Below are 23994 nucleotides of genomic sequence, written 5' to 3' on the forward strand. Positions count from 1 at the left end.
GCCTCACTCCCCACCCAGCCTCACTCTCTCCCCCAGCCTCTGTCTCACTCTCGGGGCCAGGCCCCCCCACTCTCGGGCCTCAGGACCCCCGCTCTCGGGCTCCAGGCCCCCCACCCGCTCTCGGGCCCTAGGACCCCCCTCTCGGTCTCCACACCAGCCGGGGGGAGAGAGTTGGAGCCTCAGTCCTGCTTCTTGGCACCACATGCATGGAATGTTTCGGGCTGGGAGGGCGGAGCTTGACAGGGGGCGGGGCTTGTCACATGTCTGTCAAAAAAAGTGCAGTACAAATAGTTACATTGAAAAATAACACAAACGGGAAGGTTTGTGATAGGCTGGAGGGCAGGAGAGATTAAAAGGTAAAAGGGATGATGGTGCAAGGGACAAGAGGGTGGTAATGGGACAAGTAAAGGAACAAAAGATGGGTCGCGAGGAGCTGTAAATGGCAACAGCAGAACCATTACCAGCAGCTTTTTCACACCCTCTGTGATATCAGGCGCTTGGGCCGCTGTTTGCTCTTTTCCCGCCTGGTTACGTCTCTCCGGGTTTTTCGGACGCATGCACCTTCGCCCCACGACCCCCCCTGTCCCGCGCCGGCACCAAATTCAAACTGGCACCAGGTCAGCGCATCGGCCTTTGCTGCTTCTGTTGGTCAAATCGGTGCAACAAAGAGCCAGTAGACAGGTACAAAAAGCAATCACAAAGGCTGGTGGAGTGTTGGCCTTTATCTCAGGGGGGATTACAAAGGGGAGGCAATTATGCTGCAGTTGTACAGAGCGTTAGTCAGACCCCACCTGGAGCACTGAGCCCAGTTTTGGGCAGGTGGGGGTGCAGCAATGATTCACCAGAATGATACCGGGGTGTAAAGGGTTAATTATGAGGGCAGGTTGGCTTGTATTCCATGGATATAGAAGATTGAGGGGTGATCTGATCGCGGGGTTTAAAATGTTAAAAGGATTCGATAGGGTAGAAACAGAGAAACTATTTCTGCTGGTGGGGAAAGCAAGAACAAGGAGACATGACCTTAAATTAGAGCCCGGCCATTTAGGAGGGAAATCAGGAAGCACTTTGTCACACAAAGGGCAGTGGGAATCTGGAACTCTCTTCCTCACCACACTGTGGACACCGGGTCAATTGATATTTTCAAGGCTGAGATCGATAGATTTTTGTTGGATAAGGGTATATGGAGCAATGGCAGTAAATGGAGTTCAGGTACAGTTCAGCCATGATCGAATAGAATGGCAGAACAGGATCGAGGGGCTGAATGGCCTCCTTCTGTTCCTGCGTTTCTATCTCTGCACAAACGTGGATAATAGAATAGGTGAATTTTAATATTTGAAAAGCCTGCCATGTGAATATAATAAATATAACAGGAACACATAACATCTTACCCTGTAAACAAAGCACAGAAAATATCACAACGTGTATTTATATAGTGCCTTTAATGTAGTCAAACATCCCAAGACCCTTCACAAGAGTGATTATCAAACAAAATCTGACACTCAGCCACATAAGGAGATATTAGACAGATGACCAAGAGCTTGATCAAAGAGGCAGATTTCATGAAGCATCTTTATAAGGAGGAGACTAAAGAGGTGGAGAGGTTTAGGGAGGAAATTCCAGAGCTTAGGGTCTAGGCAGCTGAAGGCACGGCTGCCAGTGGTGGAGTGATGGAAATACGGAGATACACAAGTGGCCAGAATTGGAGGAGTGCAGAGATCTCGGAGGGTTGTCGGGCTGGAGGATGATACAGAGATAGGGAGGGGAGAGGCCAGGGTAGGATTTGAAAACAAGGATGAGACTGGTAGTCAATGTACGTCAGCAAGCCCAGGGCTGAGAAGTGAACATGACTTGGTGTGAGTTAGGATACGGGCAGCAGTGTTTTGGATGGGTTCAAGTTTATGTAGGGTGGGAGATGGGAGGCCAGCCAGGAGAGCATTCCAGTAGTCAGGGCTAGCAGTAACAAAGGTATGGATTAGGGTTTCAGCAGCAGATGAGCTGAGACAGAGGCGGAGTCGGGTGATGTTACGGAGGTGGAAGTAGGCGGTCTAGGTGATGGAGTGGACATGTGGTCGGAAGCTCATTTCGGGGTCAAATACATCACCAAGGTTGGGAACGGTCAGGTTCAGCCTCAGACAGTTGCCAGGGAGATGGTTGGAGTCACTGGCTAGGGAACGGAGTTCATGGTGGGGAGCGATAACAATGTCTTCAGTCTTATTATTTAGTTGGAGGAAATTCTGCTCATCCAGCACTGGATATCAGACAAGCAGAGTGACAAGCAGAGAGTGGCGGGGTCGATAAAGGTGGTGGTGAGGTAGAGCTGGGAGGCGCCAGCGTACATGTGGAACCTCAGGTTGTGTTTTCTGATAATGTCAGTGAGGGACAGCATGTAGATGAGCAATAGGAGGGGGCCAAGAATAGGACCTTGGGGGACACCGGGAGGAGAATCCATAGCAGGTGGTTCTCTGGCTGTGACTGGATAGAAAAAAACAGGCAACAGGAACTGATAACATCTGTTAGCCAAATGATGTACTGTGTCCCTAAATATAATGGGTCTGAAATTCAGGCTCTGGGAAAGACCCGCTACTGCCCGTTTGTGGTGACCATGCGGCGGAAACCCATGGCCGCCGCTTTGTGGTCAACTGGCCGCCCTGACCCAAATTCAGGTCGGGGATTTTTCGGCCTGTCCCCACTTCTGCCCCACTGCTGCCAACCGCCGCAAACACATCCTAAAAGCGTGGACCACCGTTAACCCTGACCTGCAGAATACACCGACACAAAGTCACCTGAAATAAACATTGCCCTGACGCTCGGTAACACCGACAGCTTTCTCTGTCGGTGCACCTTCTGCTGACTGTGTGTGGCCCGGCAGTGCCACGTCCCTTCAAGGGGAGGGCCCACTGCCGCGGCCGCCAGGTCTTTATTTTTGCCGGCCGACTTCCCGATCACCCGGCAAAATAGTGCCGACGGGTTCGGCCAACAGGCAGCCTGGTACCCCCTCTAGGATGCCAGGCCGTTGGCCCGGCCGAAACCCTCTCTTGTGGCCCAGTGGTCGAAGATATAAAATGCCCGATTCTCTCCTGTTTAACGGAGGGGAGAGAGCGTGGAGACACACTCACTGACATCACCACCGCTCCACCGCTGAGTGACAGAGGGGGAGTCCTGATCTCACCCCAACTTCCCCCCCTCAGCCTGCCTTACCGCCTCACTTCCGTCCCCACTATGACCCACTTCAGGTCCCACTTTAATAACAGTACAAAGTCCTGAAAATCAACGGAAAGGCCGCCTCAACGATCCCGGCGGAAAACACTTCAAGAAAAAGGTAAGTCCGCCAGCTTTCTGACAGCCCTGAATTTCGGCCCCGATGTGTCTTCTGGCTGTGAATCAGACACGACTACATATATGTAGATACACATCAACTGAAGCTTTATTTGTGAGAGACTTGAAGCAAAGCAGCAACATGTCACAGCAGGTAGAGGACATCGTACAACATTCCCGCCATAAGACTGCCTCAGCTAACAGAGCACAGTGATCACAATGATTGTCTCTGTCCTGGGAACTACGCCAAACAAGGCTTCTTCTGTGGAGGATTCACTGCAGCTGGGATCCTAAAATCAAACTATTTTCTCAGAATCACTGAGGCACTGGGTGATGGGAAAGGGCAGATATTCAGATTATTGCAGTTATTACCAGGTGGGATTTTCCCAGACCCAGCAGGTATTTATCGGTGATTATCGGGTGGGATTTTCCAGACCCTGCGGGTATTTATCGGTGATTATCGAGTGGGATTTTCCCAGTCCCTGCGGGTATTTATCGGTGATTATCAGGTGGGATTTCCCAGACCCTGCGGGTATTTATCGGTGATTATCGGGGTGGGATTTCCCAGACCCTGCGGGTATTTATCGGTGATTATCGGGTGGGATTTCCCAGACCCTGCGGGTATTTATTGGTGATTATCGGGGTGGGATTTCCCAGACGCTGCGGGTATTTATCGGTGATTGTCGGGTGGGATTTCCCAGACCCTGTGGGTATTTATCAGTGATTATCGGGTGGGATTTCCCAGACCCTGTGGGTATTTATCGATGATTATCGGGTGGGATTTCCCAGACCCTGCGTGTATTTATCGGTGATTATCGGGGTGGGATTTTTCCAGACTCCTGCTCCACTGCCGGGACCTGGCACTCACCGGGTGAGTCAATGGGTGGAGTATCGGGCTGGTGCACCGCGGTTTTCCAATAAGCTTCAGGCTGCCTGCAAGGTCTCACCGGAGGTGCCGAGTCTGGGAATATTGTGCCTGGTGTAAGTAGCTGTTTTATTTTTACAATGGGATAAAACCTTCATTCTCCTGGATTGTTACTGTCCGGGAACAGATTTTCAGCGGGTCTGTGTTTTTACCCCCATCAGCGAGACGTGGACTGAAGTAAGGATAGAGTTTCTCAGTGAATGTACCAGTGAAAGTGTGGATATGGGACTTGTTATCTGAGTTATAAAAGGACACCTTCCCTCCCTCATAATCCAGGCAGACTCCAATCTTTCTCGGGTTCACACTCAGCTCTAAGTGTTTCCATGGTTTGGTACAAGCCCAGTATCTATTCCCCTCTCTCAGTCCCACTGCCCAGTATCCGTTACCTGGATTCAGGATGATTTTTCCCTTCCTGTTGATGGACTCCTTGGTCACACCCACAGCCCACTGAGTCTTGTTCCCCACCTCCACCTCCCAGGAATGTTTCCCTGATGTGAATCCCTCCAATCCCAGGACAAAGACACAGGGATCAAATCTCTCCGGATTGTCGGGGAGCTGCTGCCTTTTCCCGGTGTTTCTCACGGTGCTCAGGTCCTCAGACAGGAGAAGGTAAGGACTGGCTGTATTAGGGTCCAAGGTGACTGGAGCTGGCAACAGATGGACACAGATAGAAAGTTCGTCGCTCACTGTAACTTTCACAGCCGGTTAGTGATTGGTCAAATCGGCAATGATCCACAATTAGAAATTCATCCTCAGGGGAAACTTTCAGCAGTGCACAGGGAAAACGGGAAAACACTGCCGGGGAAAGGTTTTACCGAGCGGGCACACCCTGCAGAGAGAGAGAGAGGGACAGAGAGAGAGAGAGAGAGTGAGGGAGAGAGAGGGACAGAGAGACAGAGGGAGAGGGAGAGAGAGAAACAGAAGGGGGGACAGAGAGTGAGAGAGGGCACGCGCGACTGGCAGAGAGAGGGAGAGAGAGACTGGACCCCAGGACTGCACTGAATCAGGGTCTGCAATATAAACTGTCGGAAATAGAGACAGGCTGCAGGGAGGAGGTGAGAAGGGGATACGGTTCCCCATGGGAGAACAGTGGATAAAATGACATTATTACAGCATCTGGACAGATGCAGACCAAGTAAACATAGAAACATGGAAAATAGGTGCAGGAGTAGGCCATTTGGCCCTTCGTGCCTGCACCACCATTCAATAAGATCATGGCTGATCATTCCCTCAGTACCCCTTTCCTGCTTTCTCTCCATACCTCTTGATCCCATTAGCAGTAAGGGCCATATCTAACACCCTCTTGAATATATCCAATGAACTGGCATCAACAACTCTCTGCGGTAGGGAATTCCACAGTGAATAAGTTTCTCCTCATCTCAGTCCTAAATTGCCTACCCCTTATCCTAAGACTGTGTCCCCTGGTTCTGGACTTCCCCAACATCGGGAACATTCTTCCCGCATCTAACCGGTCCAGTCCCGTCAGAATCGTATACGTTTCCATGAGATCCCCTCTCATCCTTCTAAAGTCCAGTGAATAAAGGCCCAGTTGATCCAGTCTCTCCTCATATGAGAGTCCAGCCATCCCAGGAATCAGTCTGGTGAACCTTCGCTGCACTCCCTCAATAGCAAGAACGTCCTTCCTCAGATTAGGAGACCAAAACTGAACACAATATTCCAGGTGAGGCCTCACTAAGACCCTGTACAACTGCAGTAAGACCTCCCTGCTCCTCTACTCAAATCCCCTCGCTATGAAGGCCAACATACCATTTGCCTTCTTCACCGCCTGCTGTACCTGCATGCCAACTTTCAATGACTGATGAACCATGACACCCAGGTCTCGTTGCACCTCCCCTTTTCCTAATCTGCCGCCATTCAGATAATATTCTGCCTTCGTGTTTTTGCCCCCAAAACGGATAACCTCACATTTATCCACATTATACTGCATCTGCCATGCACTTGCCCACTCACCTAACCTGTCCAAATCACCCTGCAGTCTCTTAGTGTCCTCCTCACAGCTCACACTGCCACCCAGTTCAGTGTCATCTGTAAACTTGGAGATATTACACTCAATTCCTTCATCTAAATCGTTAATGTATATTGTAAAGAGCTGGGGTCCCAGCACTGAGCCCTGCAGCACTCCACTAGTCACTGCCTCCCATTCCGAAAAGGACCCGTTTATCCCGACTCTCTGCAAACCAGTTCTCTATCCACGTCAGTACATTACTCCCAATACCATGGGCTTTGATTTTGCACACCAATCTCTTGTGCGGGGTCTTCTCAAAAGCCTTTTGAAAGTCCAAATACACCACATCCACTGGTTCTCCCTTGTCTACTCTGCTAGTTACATCCTCAAAAAATTGCAGAAGATTCGTCAAGCATGATTTCCCTTTCATAAATCCATGCTGACTTGGTCCGATCCTGTCACTGCTTTCCAAATGTGCTGCTATTTCATCCTTAATGATTGATTCCAATATTTTCCTCACTACTGATGTCAGGCGAACCGGTCTGTAATTAACCGTTTTCTCTCTCCCTCCTTTTTTAAAAAGTGGTGTTACATTAGCTACCCTCCAGTCCATAGGAACTGATCCAGAGTTGATAGACTGTTGGAAAATGATCACCAATGCATCCACTATTTCTAGGGCCTCTTCCTTAAGTACTCTGGGATGCAGACTATCAGGCCCCGGGGATTTATCGGCCTTCAATCCCATCAATTTCCCGAACACAATTTCCCGCCTAATAAGGTTATCCTTCAGTTCCTCCTTCTCACTAGACCCACTGTCCCCGAGTACATTCGGAAGGTTATTTCTGTCTTTCTTCGTGAAGACAGAACCAAAATATTTGTTCAATTGGTCTGCCATTTCTTTGTTCCCCATTATAAATTCATCTGAATCTGACTGCAAGGGACCTACGTTTGTCTTCACTAATCTTTTTCTCTTCACATATTTATAGAAGCTTTTGCAGTCAGTTTTTATGTTCCCTGCAAGCTTCCTCTCGTACTCTATTTTCCCCCTCTTAATTAAACCCTTAGTCCTCCTCCGTTGAATTCTAAATTTCTAAAAGTACCTTAAAATATGCGAAATATCAGAGGAATATCAGTTAAACTGCAGTTAGAATAATATAAAAACATGCACACTTCTGCAAGTCTACATAAGCTGTAATGCATTTTTCTTTTCTCAAGTTGAATGTTATTTTAACTCCGTTTGTGACATGTATAAAATTGTACAGATTATTTTCTGTGTAATAACTGCAAAGAATGTTTATTGGTTTCAGTATTTAAAATAACTGGCAGCAGAACCAAGAAAATTGTTCCTCTTCACCCACAGATACACTGATGGAAATGTGTCTGGTGTATAGTTTGTATCATTTGCAAAGTTAGTTGTTCAATAACACTCCTGTTCGCCTGTGCTACTTTCTGAATGTGGATGAAGGGGGTGTTTCAGCCCACGTACAATCAGAGCCAATTCCACCAGCAATGCATGGTACGGGACAGATCGGAGTGAGATGGGGCAACTGGTGTGGCTCTCACTTCACTATTTTGGAACAATAATGATTTCAACAGACAGCGCTGTTCGCAGGGATTAGAGTATGTTATACATTCGAGTGTGGTGTAAAATGCAATATGGGCGATATTTTCACTCTTGCACACCGACACAGCTATGAAGATTGGATCTCACCACTTGGGCAGCTTAGCTCAAAATATATTCTCCATCACAGAGCAGAAGGAAAATACCATGTCTGACCTCCTGTATTTGCAGTATTGTCTGGGGTTATCTCCATCACAGTGTATTGTGATCTGGAACAAAAAGTGCCAAGGAAGGGATCTGGGCCTTAAAATATCACGGTTCACACACGGTTGACAAGACATTTAAGTGAAGTATAACATGTACAGAAATTCATTATTGACGAAAGGATGTTTGTGTAGACTTTCACACAAGGTCCGTTCAGTTTTGGTCACACTGGACATTAACACTTTTATATTTAAATACATTGTAATCCTCTCTAGTGATGGTGTCTGGAATTGTCCAGCAGCTGAGGTTTGCTGAATAAATAAAATAATTACAAATACAATCATTTAAGTTAATTATATGCTGTAAATTCTTGAATAAGTGTGGCAAACAAATGATCCTCTTCACACAACAGGAGAGAAAGTACCTACAGGTAGTGATCAGATAGGCAAATGGAAAAGGGATTAACAGTCAGGAGGATTGAAAGAAACTGAGACAGAGAAAGTAAAGGACCAGGTCAGTGAACTGAACGAGAAAATATAATCAACAGCTTCCAGTCGTTACACACGTAGAACTGGTCAATATCAGTGTGATGTCACTGAATACACTTCTACCTGATGAACAATTAGATTGGGTAAAATTAAAATCATTCTGGTTAAATACACGGAATGTAATACTGCCTGTGGTGTGGCCGAACTATGGTATTCAGTCACTTTGCTTGATGGGGTCACTATCCTTAGAATAGGATCCCATTAAATTATTACAATTGTACATTTACAGTCTCAGCCTTTGTAAAGATTGAGCTGTGAGGCAGTGCACTGATGCACAAAATGTTCTCAGGTATCAACATTTAACTTCAACAGTTATTGTATTTATTATAAAAACAGAAAATATTAGAAATATTTATAAAAAATCATCTGAAACAAGAAGAGACTAATTAACATCTTGGGTGTGGCCACTTCATCAGAACTGGAAACTGAAATATAAGTAAATCCCTGAGCAGAGGGGAGAAAGAAAAGGGGAAGAAGAAATAGCAGATACTGCAATCACAGAGAGAACATTAATGGGCTGAATGACCTGCTCACTGCAGGAAGTCTGAAATTTAAACAGGAAAAGATGCAAACACAGACCACACCCACATTTCATGTCACCTCTCACTGCAGTATTTTATTCATTTCTTTCCAATTTCTACCAAGTCTTGCCTCTTTTCCTTAAGAGAATCTTTCCCATGCGTTCTCCCAATCTCAGCTGGCTGCACACTTTGATTCTATTTATCTGTAGTTTGTTTGTTTCTTTATTCCACCTGCACAGAGTTATACTGATCTTCCAGTCTTCAGTCCCAAAGTAGGATGTAACTAAAACACGAGTCTGTTTTTTATCGAATGCAGACTGATAAAAGCATAAAATTCTATCAATGCCGATATTTCAGAATTCCAACACTCAGTTTTTGTCTTTTACTTTTATTTGTCCCATTATGTATTGACATTGTCAGGAATATTTCATCATCCTTACATCTAACTGCAGTAATCATGTTTATTTTTAATCCATTCTTTTTGTGAATGTTCTTGTGCTTGTTACAGTCTGGGCTGTGCACCTCCCTCTTTATTGGTGTGAACATCAAATTGCAGTTTCCTGAAGCAGGCTCTGTGTTCTGTGCAGGAGCTCATAGACTTCCAGAACTCAGAGACTAGGTGGCCAAAATTCAGGTACGTCAGAAAGCTGGTGCACCTATGAGGATCCGACCTGCTTTTACTGCTGGGATGTCCGAAGCGGCTGGAGGAGTTTCAAAGTCCCACCGGAAGTCGGTCATAGTGGGGGCGGGAGATCGACAGGAAGGAGCTGAATTTGTGTCGGGACCGGGACTCCGCCGCTATCAATCAGCGGTGGAGTAGTGGTGATGTCACAGCGCGTGTGTGTCACCACGCTCTCTCCCTCCGTTAAAGGGGAGAGTGTCTGTCAGTATTATATCTTCAGCCACTGGGCCACCAGGGAGGGTTTTGGCCGGGCCAGCGGTCTGGCACCCAAGAGTGGGTACAAGGCTGCCCGTTAGTGGCCCGGCCGAACCCAGAGGCACTATCTTGCCGGCCGATTGGGAAGTGCTTGCGGCGGTCATCAGGATCGGGGCGGAATCGGGACCAGGCCGAAAAATCCCCGACCTGAATCTGGGTCGGGGCGGTCATTTGACAACAAAGCGGCGGTCACGGGATTCCGCCACATGGCCGCCACAAACGGTCAGTAACGGGTCTCTCGGAGACCCTGAATTTTGGCCCCGAGGTGTCAGCCATGGCTCAGTGCGAGCACTCTCACCTCTCAGAAGGTCATGGGTTCAATCCCACTCCAGAGACTTGAGCACAAAATGCAGGCTGACATTCCAGTGCAGTACTGAGGAGTGCTGCAGTGTCAGACGAGAAAATTACCCTGAGAATGGTGAGATGTAGCAATTTGAAGGAAAAGCTACACAGAGATTCGCTGATAGGGAAGAGAATCTCATCAGTGGAGAAAACTGAGAGAAGTCAAGGAATCGAAGAATGCTAAATGACAGCATCAGGCCTGTCCGTGCCAGTGTCTCTGATTGCGATGTGAGGGGCTGGATTCTCTCCAGTTGCTGGTTTAGCCCACGTGTCTCTGCCACTAACCCACTGATGTCCTGGGGCCCTAATTATTCAGACAGGACGAGTTAGGAGCAGTGATAGTGTTCCTCATTGAGAGACTGAGTTAGCAGGGAGGGAATAGAGCGCTGTTACAGCCTGTTAATTACAGGGCAGGCGACTTCTAAATCAGCAGGAAACACAAGTGGCAAGGTGTCTGAAGGAGCAGCAGTAAGGGCTCCCTGATTCTCTGATACATCTACGGAAGTGTGTCAGCTTTTATTCATTGAAAGCACTGCGCTATAATTGGTCCTCCTGTCTCTGACTACTGGTTTTGTACCACATTCTCCCCTTACTGTGCACCCTCCTCATGCTGTGCGAATGGATATTCTTCCCACGTCCTCATCATCATCCCCTTCCAGTAGCAGCAAGCTTGTCTTCACTGCGATTTTATGGTGTACCTCGCAAGCTGCAGTGATTCTGGAGACTCTCGACAGACTGTATTGCAGGGCTCGACGAGATTTATCCAGGCACCGAGAAACTAGGCTTCAAAATGCCTGCAGTCTTCTCTATCGCACTTCTTGCACTGACATGGGCCTTATTATGTCCAGTGTCCCCCTCTGTCTGTAGAAACCTTACTGCAGTTGTAAGTCATGACTGCTGGGGATAACCTGATCACCAATCAACCACCTTGATACTTTGTTTGAGTCACAGGGGCTGGTATGGTAGATTATCACATGATGAAAGCATCAAGACAGATTCCCAGAGAATGGGTTTTATGTTCAGTATAAGGTTATATGACATGCACACTGACTGCACATGAATCAAATGAAAACATTTCCTGTTCATGATATTGAGCAGGTTTTCATATGGGGCTTTGATATGCATTCAGTCAATTGCTCCATTTACCAGTTGGTACCTGTTACGTCTAGAATGAACGAATCTAACTGAGTACTGTAGAGGTGACAGGATCGAACCAAGTCGGCATAGATTTATGAAAGGGAAATCATGCTTGACGAATCTTCTGGAATTTTTTGAGGATGTAACCAGCAGAGTGGACAAGGGAGAACCAGTGGATGTGGTGTATTTGGACTTTCAAAAGGCTTTTGACAAGGTCCCAGACAAGAGATTGGTGTGCAAAATCAAAGCGCATGGTATTGGGGGTAATGTACTGACGTGGATAGAGAACTGGTTGGCAGACAGGAAGCAGAGAGTCGGGATAAACAGGTTCTTTTCAGAATGGCAGGCAGTGACTAGTGAAGTGCCGCAGGGCTCAGTGCTGGGACCCCAGCTCTTTACAATATACATTAACAATTTAGATGAAGGAATTGAGTGTAATATCTCCAAGTTTGCAGATGACACTAAACTGGGTGGCAGTGTGAGCTGTGAGGAGGACGCTAAGAGTCTGCAGGGTGACTTGAACAGGTTTGGTGAGTGGGCAAATGCATGGCAGATGCAGCATAATGTGGATAAATGTGAGGTTATCCATTTTGGGGGCAAAAACACGAAGGCAGAATATTATCTGAATGGCGGCAGATTCGGAAAAGGGGAGGTGCAACGAGACCTGGGTGTCATGGTTCATCAGTCATTGAAAGTGGGCATGCAGGTACAGGAGGCGGTAAAGAAGGCAAATGGTAAGTTGGCCTTCATAGTTCGGGGATTTGAGTACAGGAGCAGGGAGGTCTTACTGCAGTTGTACACGGCCGTAGTGAGGCCTCACCTGTAATATTGTGTTCAGTTTTGGTCTCCTAATCTGAGGAAGGACGTTCATGCTATTGAGGAAGGCAAGCGAAGGTTCATCAGACTGATTCCAGGGATGGCTGGACTGTCATATGAGGAGAGGCTGGATCAACTGGACCTTTATTCACTGGCGTTTAGAAGGATGAGAGGGGAGCTCATAGAAACGTATAAGATTCTAATGGGACTAGACAGGTTAGATGCGGGAAGAATGTTCCTGATGTTGGGGAAGTCCAGAACCAGGGGACATAGTCTTAGGATAAGAGGTAGACCATTTAGGACTGAGATGAGAAGAAACATCTTCACTCAGAGAGTTGTTAACCTGTGGAATTCCCTGCCGCAGAGAGTTGTTGATGCCAGTTCATTGGATATATTTAAGAGGGAGTTAGATATGGCCCTTATGGCTAATGGGATCAAGGGGTATGGAGAAAAAGCAGGAAAGGAGTACTGAAGGAATGATCAGCCATGATCTTATTGAATGGCAGTGCAGGTTCGATTGGCCGAATGGCCTACTCCTGCACCTATTTTCTATCTTTCTACGTGAGTAAGTGTGACCTTAGTCTCTTTATTCTAATTCCAGAGTGTTGGTACATCATCGGAGGCCAGCTTATATACAGTGCTCCCAAGGGATGCTGGGATCCCTTGGGACTCCATCAGATATGCCCTCTGGTGGCGGTAGAATGCTGGTTACATAGTGCTGCATACTTAACAGTACCCTACTGTTATATATACAAACTTGTATTTACTCTGTACAGCCACCAGAGGGCTCATACCCTGGAGTCCCAAGGAATCCCATAATCCCTTGGGAGCACAGGTATTTAAGGAGGCCTCACAGGTTGGAGAGGCACTCTGGAGACCTGCAATAAAAGACTAAGTTCACACGTTACTTTGAGCTCACAGTATTCAGTCTGACTCTTTCCCCATACATAACAACTGGCGACAATATACAGATAGCGAACCCAAAGATGCAGAGAACAGTGGGCATCCTGGAGAAATTGTCGGAGGGAGATGATTGGGAAACTTATGTGGAGTGACTCGGCCAATACTTCGTAGCAAATGAGCTAGATGGGGAAGAGAACGCTGCCAAATGAAGGGCGATCCTCCTCACTGTCTGTGGGGCACCAACATATCGCCTCATGAAGAATCTGCTCACTCCAGCGAAACCCACGGAGAAATCGTACGATGATTTGTGCACACTGGTCCGAGAGCATTTGAACCCAAAGAAAAGCGTTCTGATGGCGAGGTACCGGTTCTACACCTACAAAAGGTCTGAAGGCCAGGAAGTGGCGAGTTATGTCGCCGAGCAAAGATGCCTTGCAGGACATTGCGAATTTGAAGGACATTTGGAGCACATGCTCAGAGCCTTTTTCGTACTTGGCATTGGTCACGAAACCATATTTTGCAAACCTTTGACTGTAAAGACCCCAACCTTGAGTAAGGCCATAGCGATAGCCCAGGCATTCATTGCCACCAATGACAATACGAAGCAAATCTCTCAGCACAGAAGTGCTACTACAAGTACTGTGAACAAAGTGATGTTGTTTTCGAATCGTAACGTACAGGGCAGGGCACACATACCTGCAGCTGAACGTCCGCAGATGTCTGAGTCCACCATCAAGGGTGATGAATGCAAGGCCATTAACACCTTGTTGGCGCTGTGGGGGTGATCATCGTTTCCATTCATGCCGATTCATAGGGTACATTTGCAAGGGCTGTGGAACAATGTGACACCTCCAACTAGTGTGCAGGCGAGCTGCAAATGCTGTTAAACCTGCAAACCACCATGTTGCAAAGGAGGGCAGATCCACGGAGGATCACGACAAACCGGAGCCTCAGACTGAGGAGGCAGAGGTACATGGGGTGCACACATTCACCACGAATTGTCCCCCGATAATGCTGAATATTGAACTAAATGGACTCCCGGTGTCAATGGAACTGGACACAGGCACGAGTCAGTCCATCATGGGCAAAAAGACTTTAGAAAGATTGTGGTGCAACAAGGCCTCAAGGCCAGTCTTAACTCCAGTTCGCACGAAACTGAGAACTTGCATGAAAGAACTGATTCCTGTAATCGGCAGTGCTACTGTAAAGGTCTCCTACGATGGAGCGGTGCACAAGCTATCACTCTGGGTGGTACCGGGCGATGGTCCCACGCTTCTCGGCAGGAACTGGCTGGGAAAGATACGCTGGAACTGGGACGACATCCGAGCGCTATCGCCCGCTGACAACACTTCGTGTGCCCAGGTCTTAAACAAATTTTCTTCACTGTTCGAACCAGGCATCAGGAAATTCGAAGGAGCAAAAGTGCAGTTCCACCTAATTCCGGGGGCGCGACCCATCCATCACAAGGCGAGAGCAGTACTACACACGAAGAGAGAAAGGGTAGAGATTGAACTAGACCGGCTGCAAAGAGAGGGCATCATTTCACCGATCGAGTTCAACGAGTGGGCCAGTCCTATCGTCCCAGTCCTCAAGGGAGACGGCACCGTCGGAATTTGTGGCGATTACAAAGTAACGAGCAATCGTTTCTCCCTGCAGGACCAATACCCACTACCAAAGGCCGATGGTCTCTTTGCAATGCTGGTGGGAGGAAAGACATTCACGAAGCTGGATCTGACTTCAGCCTACATGATCCAGGAACTGGAGGAATTATCGAAGGCCCTCACCTGCATCAACACACACAAAGATCTTTTTCTTCATAACAGATCCCCATTTGGAATCCGATCAGCTGCGGCGATATTCCAGAGAAACATGGAAAGCTTCCTGAAGTCGGTCCTGCACACCGTGGTCTTCCAGGATGAAATGTTGGTTACAGGTCGGAACACAGTCGAGTATTTGCAGCACCTGGAGGAGGTTCTTAGTCTACTCAACTGCGTGGGGCTCAGGTTGAAATGCTCGAAGTGCGTTTTCCTGGCACCTGAGGAGGAGTTCTTGGGAAGGAGTATTGCGGCGGACGGCATCAGGCCCACCAACGCGAAGACGGAGGCAATCGAGAACGCACCGAGGCCACAGAATGTGATGGAGCTGCGGTCGTTTCTGGGACTCCTGACCTACTTTGGTAACTTCTTACCGGGTCTCAGCACACTGTTGGAACCACTGCATGTCTTACCACAAAAAGAGCACGAATGGGTTTGGGGCAAAAGCCAAGAAAATGCCTTTGTAAAAGCGAGGAAAGTGTTATGCTCAAACAAATTGCTTGTGTTGTATGATCCATGTAAGCGTTTGGTACTAGCCTGTGATGCGTCATCATATGGTGTTGGGTGTGTATTGCAATAAGCTAATGATTTTTGGAAACTGCAACTGGTTGCTTATGCATCCAGGAGTCTGTTTAAGGCTGAGAGAGCCTACAGCATGATTGAGAAAGAAGCGTTAGCGTGTGTCTATGGGGTAAAGAAAATGCATCAATACTTGTTTGGGCTAAATTTCGAATTGGAAACTGACCATAAGGCGCTTATATTCCTTTTTTCCGAGAGTAAAGGGATAAATACCAACGCATTGGCCCGCATCCAAAGATAGGCACTCACATTGTCCGCATACAACTACGCCATCCGCCACAGGCCAGGCACAGAAAACTGCGCCGATGCTCTCAGTAGGCTGCCATTGCCCAGCACGGGGCTGGAAATGGCGCAGCCCGCAGATCTAGCCATGGTTATGGAAGTATTTGAGAGTGAGCAATCACCCGTCACGCCCGGCAGATCAAAAGCTGGACAAGCCAGGGCCCCTTATTATCTCTAGTCAAAAGCTGTGTGCTTCACGGGAGCTGGTCCAGTGTCTCAATGGAAATGCAGGAAGAGATAAAGCCGTTCCAACAAAGATGAAAATGTCTATACAAGCAGACTGCCTTCTGTGGGACAATCGAGTAGTGGTCCCCAAGAAGGGCAGAGACACCTTCATCAATGACTTCCACAGTACCCACCCAGACATCGTAATGATGAAAGCGATAGCCAGATCCCACGTGCGGTGGCCCGGTATCAATGCGGACTTAGAGTCCTGCGTTCACAGATGTAATACATGCTCGCAGTTAAGCAATGTACCCAGGGAGGTGCCGCTAAGTTTATGGTCTTGACCCTCCAAACCGTGGTCTGGGGAATACGTCGACTATGCAGGCCCGTTCTTGGGTAAAATGTTCCTTGTGGTTGTCGACGCCTATTCCAAGTGGATTGAATGTCGGCTAGCACGTCCGCTGCCACTACTGAAAGCCTGCGGGCCATGTTTGCCACTCACGGCTTACCCGATGTCCTGGTGAGCGACAATGGGCCATGTTTTACCAGTGCTGAGTTCAAAGAATTCATGACCTGTAACGGGATCAAACATGTCACATCTGCCCCGTTTAAACCAGCGTCCAATGGTCAGGCAGAGAGAGCAGTGCAAACCATCAAGCAAGGCATGAAAAGGGTAACTGAAGGTTCACTGCAGACTCGCATATCCCAAGTCCTGCTTAGCTGCCGTATGAGATCCCACTCGCTCACTGGGATCCCACCTGCTGAACTGCTCAAGGAAAGAGCACTTAAGACAATGCTCTCGTTAGTTCACCCTGATCTACATGAACAGGTAGAGAGCAGGCAGCTTTAACAAAGTGCATATCATGATAGCGCAAATGTGTCACGCGAGATTGAAGTCAATGATCCTTTGTTTGTATTGAATTATGGACAAGGTCCCAAGTGGCTTCCCGGCACTGTCGTGGCCAAAGAGGGGAGCAGGGTGTTTCGGGTCAAACTTTCTAATGGACTCATTCACCGGAAACACTTGGAGCAAATGAAACTCAGATTTATGGATTATCCTGACAACCCACCTTGGACCTTACCTTTTTTGATCCCCCAACATACACACCAGTGGCAACCGGCACCACGGTTGACCACGAAGCAGAACCCATCATCCACAGCAGCCCAGCGAGGGCCCAACCAATGATTCAACTATACCAGCTTTCACACCGAGACGATCAACCAGGGCAAGAAGGGCCCCAGATCGACTCACATTGTAAACAGTTACACGATTGACTTTGGGGGCGAGGGGCGAGTATTGTTATATATGCAAACTTGTATTTACTCTGTACAGCCACCAGAGGGCTCATTCCCTGGAGTTCCAAGGGATCCCATAATCCCTTGGGAGCACAGGTATTTAAGGTGGCCTCACAGGTTGGTGAGACACTCTGGAGACCTGCAATAAAAGACTACGGTCACACTTTACTTTGAGCTCACAGTCTTCAGTCTGACTCTTTCTCCATACATTACACCTACCTGTCTGCAGCACTGGACAGATTGCCCTCATTGTTTTCTGGTTCCATTGGGAAGAAAATGAAGTGAATGAGCCCCATGAGGATATCATCAGTCAACTTTTTTATCCAATGTTGCATGACCAATGTGGTAAAGATGACCAGATGCTGGTTGGAAGGATCCAGATCCAGATGTAAAAACATTGAAGACAGCAGTGACTTTGACTGCCAGACAGTATTACTGTCCAAGTGGATGTGAGCTTCAGGTCATCAGTAAGCAGAGGACAAATCTCCCCAAAAGCCTCTGGGGGAGGGTTGCACCTTCGTAGGAGGTGAGGCACTGAGAAGTCCATGTGCGGCATTCTTGGTCATCAGCCCTGGTGAGTGGATATCCTTCCACATAGTGGTGGGATTAAGTTGGGTTGAGTTAGGGGTTAATTTGGGGAAAATAGTGAGGGAGGGTTGACCACCCACATTGTGGGGCAGTGGGCTCTGTGTGAACATTCAGAACAGGCCGCATTTTGTTGAGGACAATTGTGGTGTAATTTTAAACCGGCAGAGTTGAGGCAGTCGCAGTTACCGCCTGTTTAACTGAGATTAGCGCCCCACAGTGGGATGTGAATCATAGAATCATAGAAACTTACAGCACAGAAGGAGACCATTTGGCCCTTCATGTCCCTGCTGGGATTTTGAAAGAGCAGTCGTGTTTAGTCCCACACCCCTGCGAGGTCTTCATCCTCAAGTACTGTCCAAAACCTTTACAGGTAGAGCGTTCCGATTCCAACAACTCTGAGTGAAAACATTTCTGCTCATCTCCCATCTAGATCTTTTGCCAATGATTTGAAATCTATGAACTCTGGTTATTGACAATTAATAAATCATAGGCCAATCCAGACAAAGAAATTAGACTGTCCCACTCACTCCCCTACTCTTTAATATGGTCTTATGAAGCAATTATCTAATTTCCTTTTAAAGAATTTACGGGACTCTGCTTCCCGTGTCCTGGTGTCCAGTGTTGCTGAAGACATTGGGGTATTTAACATTTAAAGACTAGATTCCCAAATGTAATCAATCGCTGATTGACCGTGAGCTTTCAGAAAACCCGCCTCCAGCAAAAGCAGCAGCAGTTTTCAGTTTTCAAATGTAGCTCCTCATGTCCCTGACCGTTCTGACCCATCTACTGCCACCGAACTTTGGTTCCCTATTCGAGCGGGATATACATTGGCTCCGACTCACAATATGGAAATACCCAAGACTCCAGGATTTAGGACAGGGCCAGGGACCCATCCACGGGGCAGGCGGAAGATCAGTATATCTCACATCTGCCCCCAAAACACCTGCACCAGAATTTCATCAAACATGTCAAATGGGAGCAGATCTGACAATTATGTATTTTACCAGAAAACTGACTGAAAGTATAATCTAGTCAGTTACACATACAATGAGATATTTATTATAAAAAGACAGGTCCCGTCTACTAACAGAGAGCTGTTTAATAGCTGGTGTCAGGAAGCTCACACCCACCTGTATTAATCACTGTCAGCATCTTTCTCCACACTCTGTACTGCAGTGACCCAATGTACTTCCCCACATTGATTAAAGGGGAAACCTTCTGCGGCTCTGGGAGAGTTCGCTTCGCTCTGAAACAGGAGATAAAGGGCAGTGTTGGATCATTCCAGGGTGGGCGAGAAATGTTAGAAATTAAAATATCGGCTCAAATCAAGGCTGTAAATTATACCTTTTCTCTGTTTCTGGAAATTTCTGCAGAATAAGAACAATTATTACTGTTTGTGTTTTGAGAACATTTTATCACAAAAAGAAAGTAACAGGCTGGATTCCACAGAAAAGTACATTGTAAATATGTAAAGTTATTGGGCTGCCTCTTCCTGCCCTCACTGTACTGTGAGTTACTCCACAACATTACAACTGACTCGATCTGACTGCACAACACAACTCAGAGCTACAATACAATTGTCACATCCCGAAGTCTCAAATTACTGAAATTTAAATATTATTTAAAGACAGTCCCTTCAACCTATTCAAGTTGTAACTTGCTCGTGTCCTTTGCCCAAAGGGGATGAATGTATCTGTGAATCTGTACCAGTGCTGTCCAATAGAAATGGCATCCGAGCCACTGGTTTGACCAGACACCATTTTAGCCACAGGCACTAATTTCAGGAGAAAACTCCTTACACACTCACACAATATAGGTACTTCATGTGTATATTTACTGAACAAACATCGATCACCAATCAATAATCAAGGAAGTAAAGCATGCACAACAATCACAAAATACTGGCACACTCTGCTTCTCGTCATAGGTGGTTGGTATTATTTTGTTCAGTGAGTGAGTTTTATATTAGTGAGTGAGGTAGAACAAGTCCAGCGAACGATAGACCAATTAGCTAAATGTCAGTGGTTGGAAAGAGAATGGAATCTGTACTCAAAGATGTAACAGAAAAAGATCTAGAATCTGGAAATATAATGAAGAATAGTCAGCACAGATTTCGCAAGGGGAGATCATGCTTGACCAACCTTACTGAATTCTTTGAAGTAACAGAAAGGGGAGATAAGGGGAATTCAGTAGACACACCATTTTGGGATTTTCAAAAGGCCTTTGATAAGATACCGCATAATAGACATGGGACTAAAGTCAGAACATGTGGAGTCAGGGGACAAGTGGCAGAATGGAGAGCAAGTTGACTAAACAGAAAACTGAGACTAGGAATTAAAAGTAGTTACTCAGTTTGGCAAATAATCTTCAATATAGGCAAGTGTGAGGTGGCACATATCGATAGGAAGAAAAGGAGGCCACATACTCCTTGAAAATAAGTCTAAATGGGGTAGTGGACCAGAGGGATCTGGGAATACCAGATACACAAATCACTAGAAGTAGTGACACTGGTTAATACGGCCATAAAAGCAAACAAAGCACAGAACCTTGGTTAGACAACACTTGGAGAAATGTGAACAGTTCTGGTCTCCATACTAACAAAAAAAAGATAGAAACACGAGAGAAGGTGCAAAAAAGATTTACGAGACAGATACCAGAACTGAGAGGTTGTACCAATCAGGAAAGAGTGAACAAGCTGGGGCCCTTTTCTCTAGAAAGGAGAAGACTGAGGGGTGGCCTGACCTTTAAGATTATGAAAGGGTTTGCTAGACGTAGAGAAGCTGTTTCCACTTGCAGGGGAGATCAGAACTGGGGCCATAAGTATAAGAAAGTCACTAATAAATCCAATAGGGAATTCAATAACTTACATTTATATAGCACCTTTAACATAATAAAACTTCTTTCCCCAGAGAGTGGTGAAGGAGGAACATGCTACCATATGGAGTGGTTGAGGTGAATACTATAAATACATTTACGGGGAAGCTCGATAAACACGAGGGAGAAAGGAATAGAATATGTTGATGGGCTTAGGTTACGAAGGGTGGGAGGAGTCTGTGGAATACAAACACCAGCATGGACCTGTTGGGCTGAATGGCCTGTTTCTGTGCTGTAAATACTGTGTAATTCAATATAATATCCTAGGTTTTGATGGCACACTCTGCACAATCTCAAAGACTGTGTCAAAGAGGGACTAAGGAAACAAAAAACACATAAATATACAGCTACCGTTAAAAACTTGATGCTGTCCTGTTCACTCAGCTCTTGTTCAATATCCTGAACTGTGTCTGAAAGTGATGAGATTTCCTCCGTTATCTTCTCAATCCTCCCCTCCATCTCCAGACTGTTTTTCTCTTTCTCCAGTTTCAGATCTTCCAACACAGTCTTCTCTTCCTCACGGAGAAACTGGTGAAGTTTTTCAAATTCACATTTAATCTGTTTCTCTGTATTTATGCCTTGGTCCTTTGGGAAATAGTGAGATTGGGAAAAAAACAAATGAGCATTTTAAAAAGGTGGTGCAGTTCTCTTCATACAAGAATATTTTAGAGATAAACATTCCTTGATGCAGTGAAATCTAATTAATGGAGACCAGATGATAATTTATTCAGAAGCGGGAGCTCTAACTGAGGATTGAACTGCTGTATTTTCTTTAACTGCGGTTTCACCAGCACAAGGGACGTGTCCGCCATAATTCAATGGTTCGCTGAAGTGAGATTTTACTTTGGTAATGGACATTCAACGGTTCAAAGAGAAACAAATCGTGATTGGAAAATATAGAACAAAGTGACATCAAATGTACCTGAATGTGGGCCAAAGTTTTCACATAATCACTTTTTACAGCATCACATTCCTCCTTCTTGTCCCGGACCGGCCTCAGTAAGGCTCGCAGTTCCTCCTGAACAAAGATCAGTTAATTTGTGCACTTTGTGCCATAAACAGCTGATAATTAAATACCATTTAGTTTAATCAAAGAAAATTCTCAGAGCATTCATTCCCTGGAATATAGATTAGCGGTGATCTAATTGAGGTGTTTAAGATGATTAAAGGAGTTGATGGGGTAGATCGAGAGAATTCTTTATAAACTGGGCCGTGCCTGGTATCTGTTCACTAATTATAATCTCGAGTAGCTTCACAGGGTTTCTGACCTTTCTTGCTTCTTTCAGCAACCTTAATCTACCCAGTATTCCCATATCCTTGGCTTCCTCCAGCACTTGTCCCTCTATGATGAGAATGTGCTGCTGATTGTACTGGTCTCCAGCTACAGTCCCTGAAGGTTCCCTCTCGAGGTCTGATCCTATCCTGGCCTCATCACTCACTGAATCTAATTCTACCCACTCGCCCTCAGAACATCTCTTGCCTTCTCTCCCCTGTAAATTGCTGCATATGGAAGGTCAGAAATACGTTTCAGTTAATGATTAATATACACTTTTCATATCTCTTCCCCTTTGTATTATGGTATCAGTCTTTCTCTTTTATAATATTACACAATAACCACACCTCATGGAATCCATCTTAGTTATAACTTTCTCAGCTGTTTCCCGAGTTCTATTTCTCCTGTTGTCCCTTTAGGTTGTACTTTACTTTAATACCAACCATTCCCTTTTAATTTTCCTTCTGTCCGCTATCCCTATTTTTACTTTCACTTCTCTCGGGTTTTCTTTACTGTATCTGGTCTCTGGTGATGTGCTTTGTCCCCTAATTCACACAGGGGGTTTCTTTCACCTTAGTTCTCCTCTGTCCCTTTCCCCTTAACTTCTCAAGTGCTTTCCCGTCAAATCTGCCTCTGCCTGTGCTGTCCTTTAAGAAAATACCCAGAGTAATTGATCTGCTTCTGTTTCCTGGTCCCTGTTGTTTTCCTGATTGCTGAAACATTGCGCTGTTCCGGACACTTTGAAGTTTAACAAGTTCATGTCGACATTAAACGCTTCACATCTGGAATATAAATAGGAGACACGTTCCACAGACCATCACTCGCCACGGAGACAGGATCGGTATCGATCTGAGAACATACTGTACAAGAGATTTCACTTTGCATTCCATGGGCTGATCAATTTACACTGATCTATTAAAGTGGTGTTTGGAATAAAGTGAAACTGTCACTTCCTGTCCCTGGTTCCTTCAGCAGCGATACAAATGGCAGTCCGTGTAAGGACTGAGTCATTAAATAAACACAAACACATTATCTAAAGTGCTTTAAGTATTGAGAGACGCTCAAACCCGAATCTGTGAACACTCCCTGTTCAGGATTCTGTTACCTGTGACTATATTTATTTTACACGGCATTAACTCACCTTAAACTCTTCGGTCGCTTCTTCCAGCGGCAGCACCTCGTGGTTTTGATGACTTTTTGAAATCTGACAAATGGCACAGATGGGCTGTTTGTCAGTTTTACAAAAAACCTTCATCTTCTCCTTGTGACGGCTGCATTCCTGCTGATTTTGATCACTTTTAACACTTTTTACAAATATCTCCACGATGTTGGCGAGGGTGCGGTTGGGTCTCAGGACCCTGGAGGAAGTCTCCTTTTGACAGACGGGACAGGCGGCGGGGACAGAGCTCTCCCAGTCCCGGGTTAGACATGATCGGCAGAAGCTGTGATCACAGTCCAGTGAGACAGGGTCTTTATACAGATCATGGCACACAGCACAGGAAAGTTCACCTTCCATCTCGAAGGACTGCTCCACGTAAAATGGTGATGAGTGCTCAGTAAAACACTTTCAGTTTCAGTTCCTGGTTCCAGCAGCAACATTATCAATCACCGCCCAGGAAAGGGCAGGTAACAGTGATAAACAGACTGTTGCAATAACCAGACTGGTTCACTCATTTCCTTCAGGGGACCTTCTACACCGACCCAGTCTGGTCTGAATGTGTCTCTGGTCCCACAACATGCAAAACAACCGCTCCAAAACAGAACAAGAAAATAAATATCTGACGGAGCCAGCAGCAACGGCCAGGGCAAGGATCAGACAATTCCCAGTCAACCTGCAAAGGCACCAACATCAGGAGAATGTCCATATTAGAATAGTTGATCCACAGGTTAGTTAAGCAACAGCCTGACACAGAGTCCCATCAATACAAAGCAAAATACTGCGGATGCC

The 23994-nt window shown here is 46.3% G+C and overlaps 1 protein-coding gene across 1 annotated transcript; it reads right to left on the reverse strand.

The window, feature by feature from the left end:
- Positions 1 to 3895: 3895 nt before the first annotated feature.
- LOC139230354 (zinc-binding protein A33-like) lies at positions 3896 to 23577 on the reverse strand. The gene is made up of 6 exons (XM_070862182.1): positions 23188 to 23577; positions 21696 to 21791; positions 21125 to 21358; positions 19244 to 19266; positions 19030 to 19145; positions 3896 to 4887 (listed from the first exon to the last, which is right to left on the reverse strand). Exons 1-6 carry the CDS (start codon positions 23560 to 23562, stop codon positions 4316 to 4318), a joined length of 1416 nt encoding a protein of 471 aa, XP_070718283.1. The 5' UTR covers positions 23563 to 23577; the 3' UTR covers positions 3896 to 4315.
- Positions 23578 to 23994: the final 417 nt, after the last annotated feature.

Source organism: Pristiophorus japonicus, chromosome 19, assembly GCF_044704955.1.
Source record: "Pristiophorus japonicus isolate sPriJap1 chromosome 19, sPriJap1.hap1, whole genome shotgun sequence".
Lineage (NCBI taxonomy): Eukaryota > Metazoa > Chordata > Chondrichthyes > Pristiophoridae > Pristiophorus > Pristiophorus japonicus.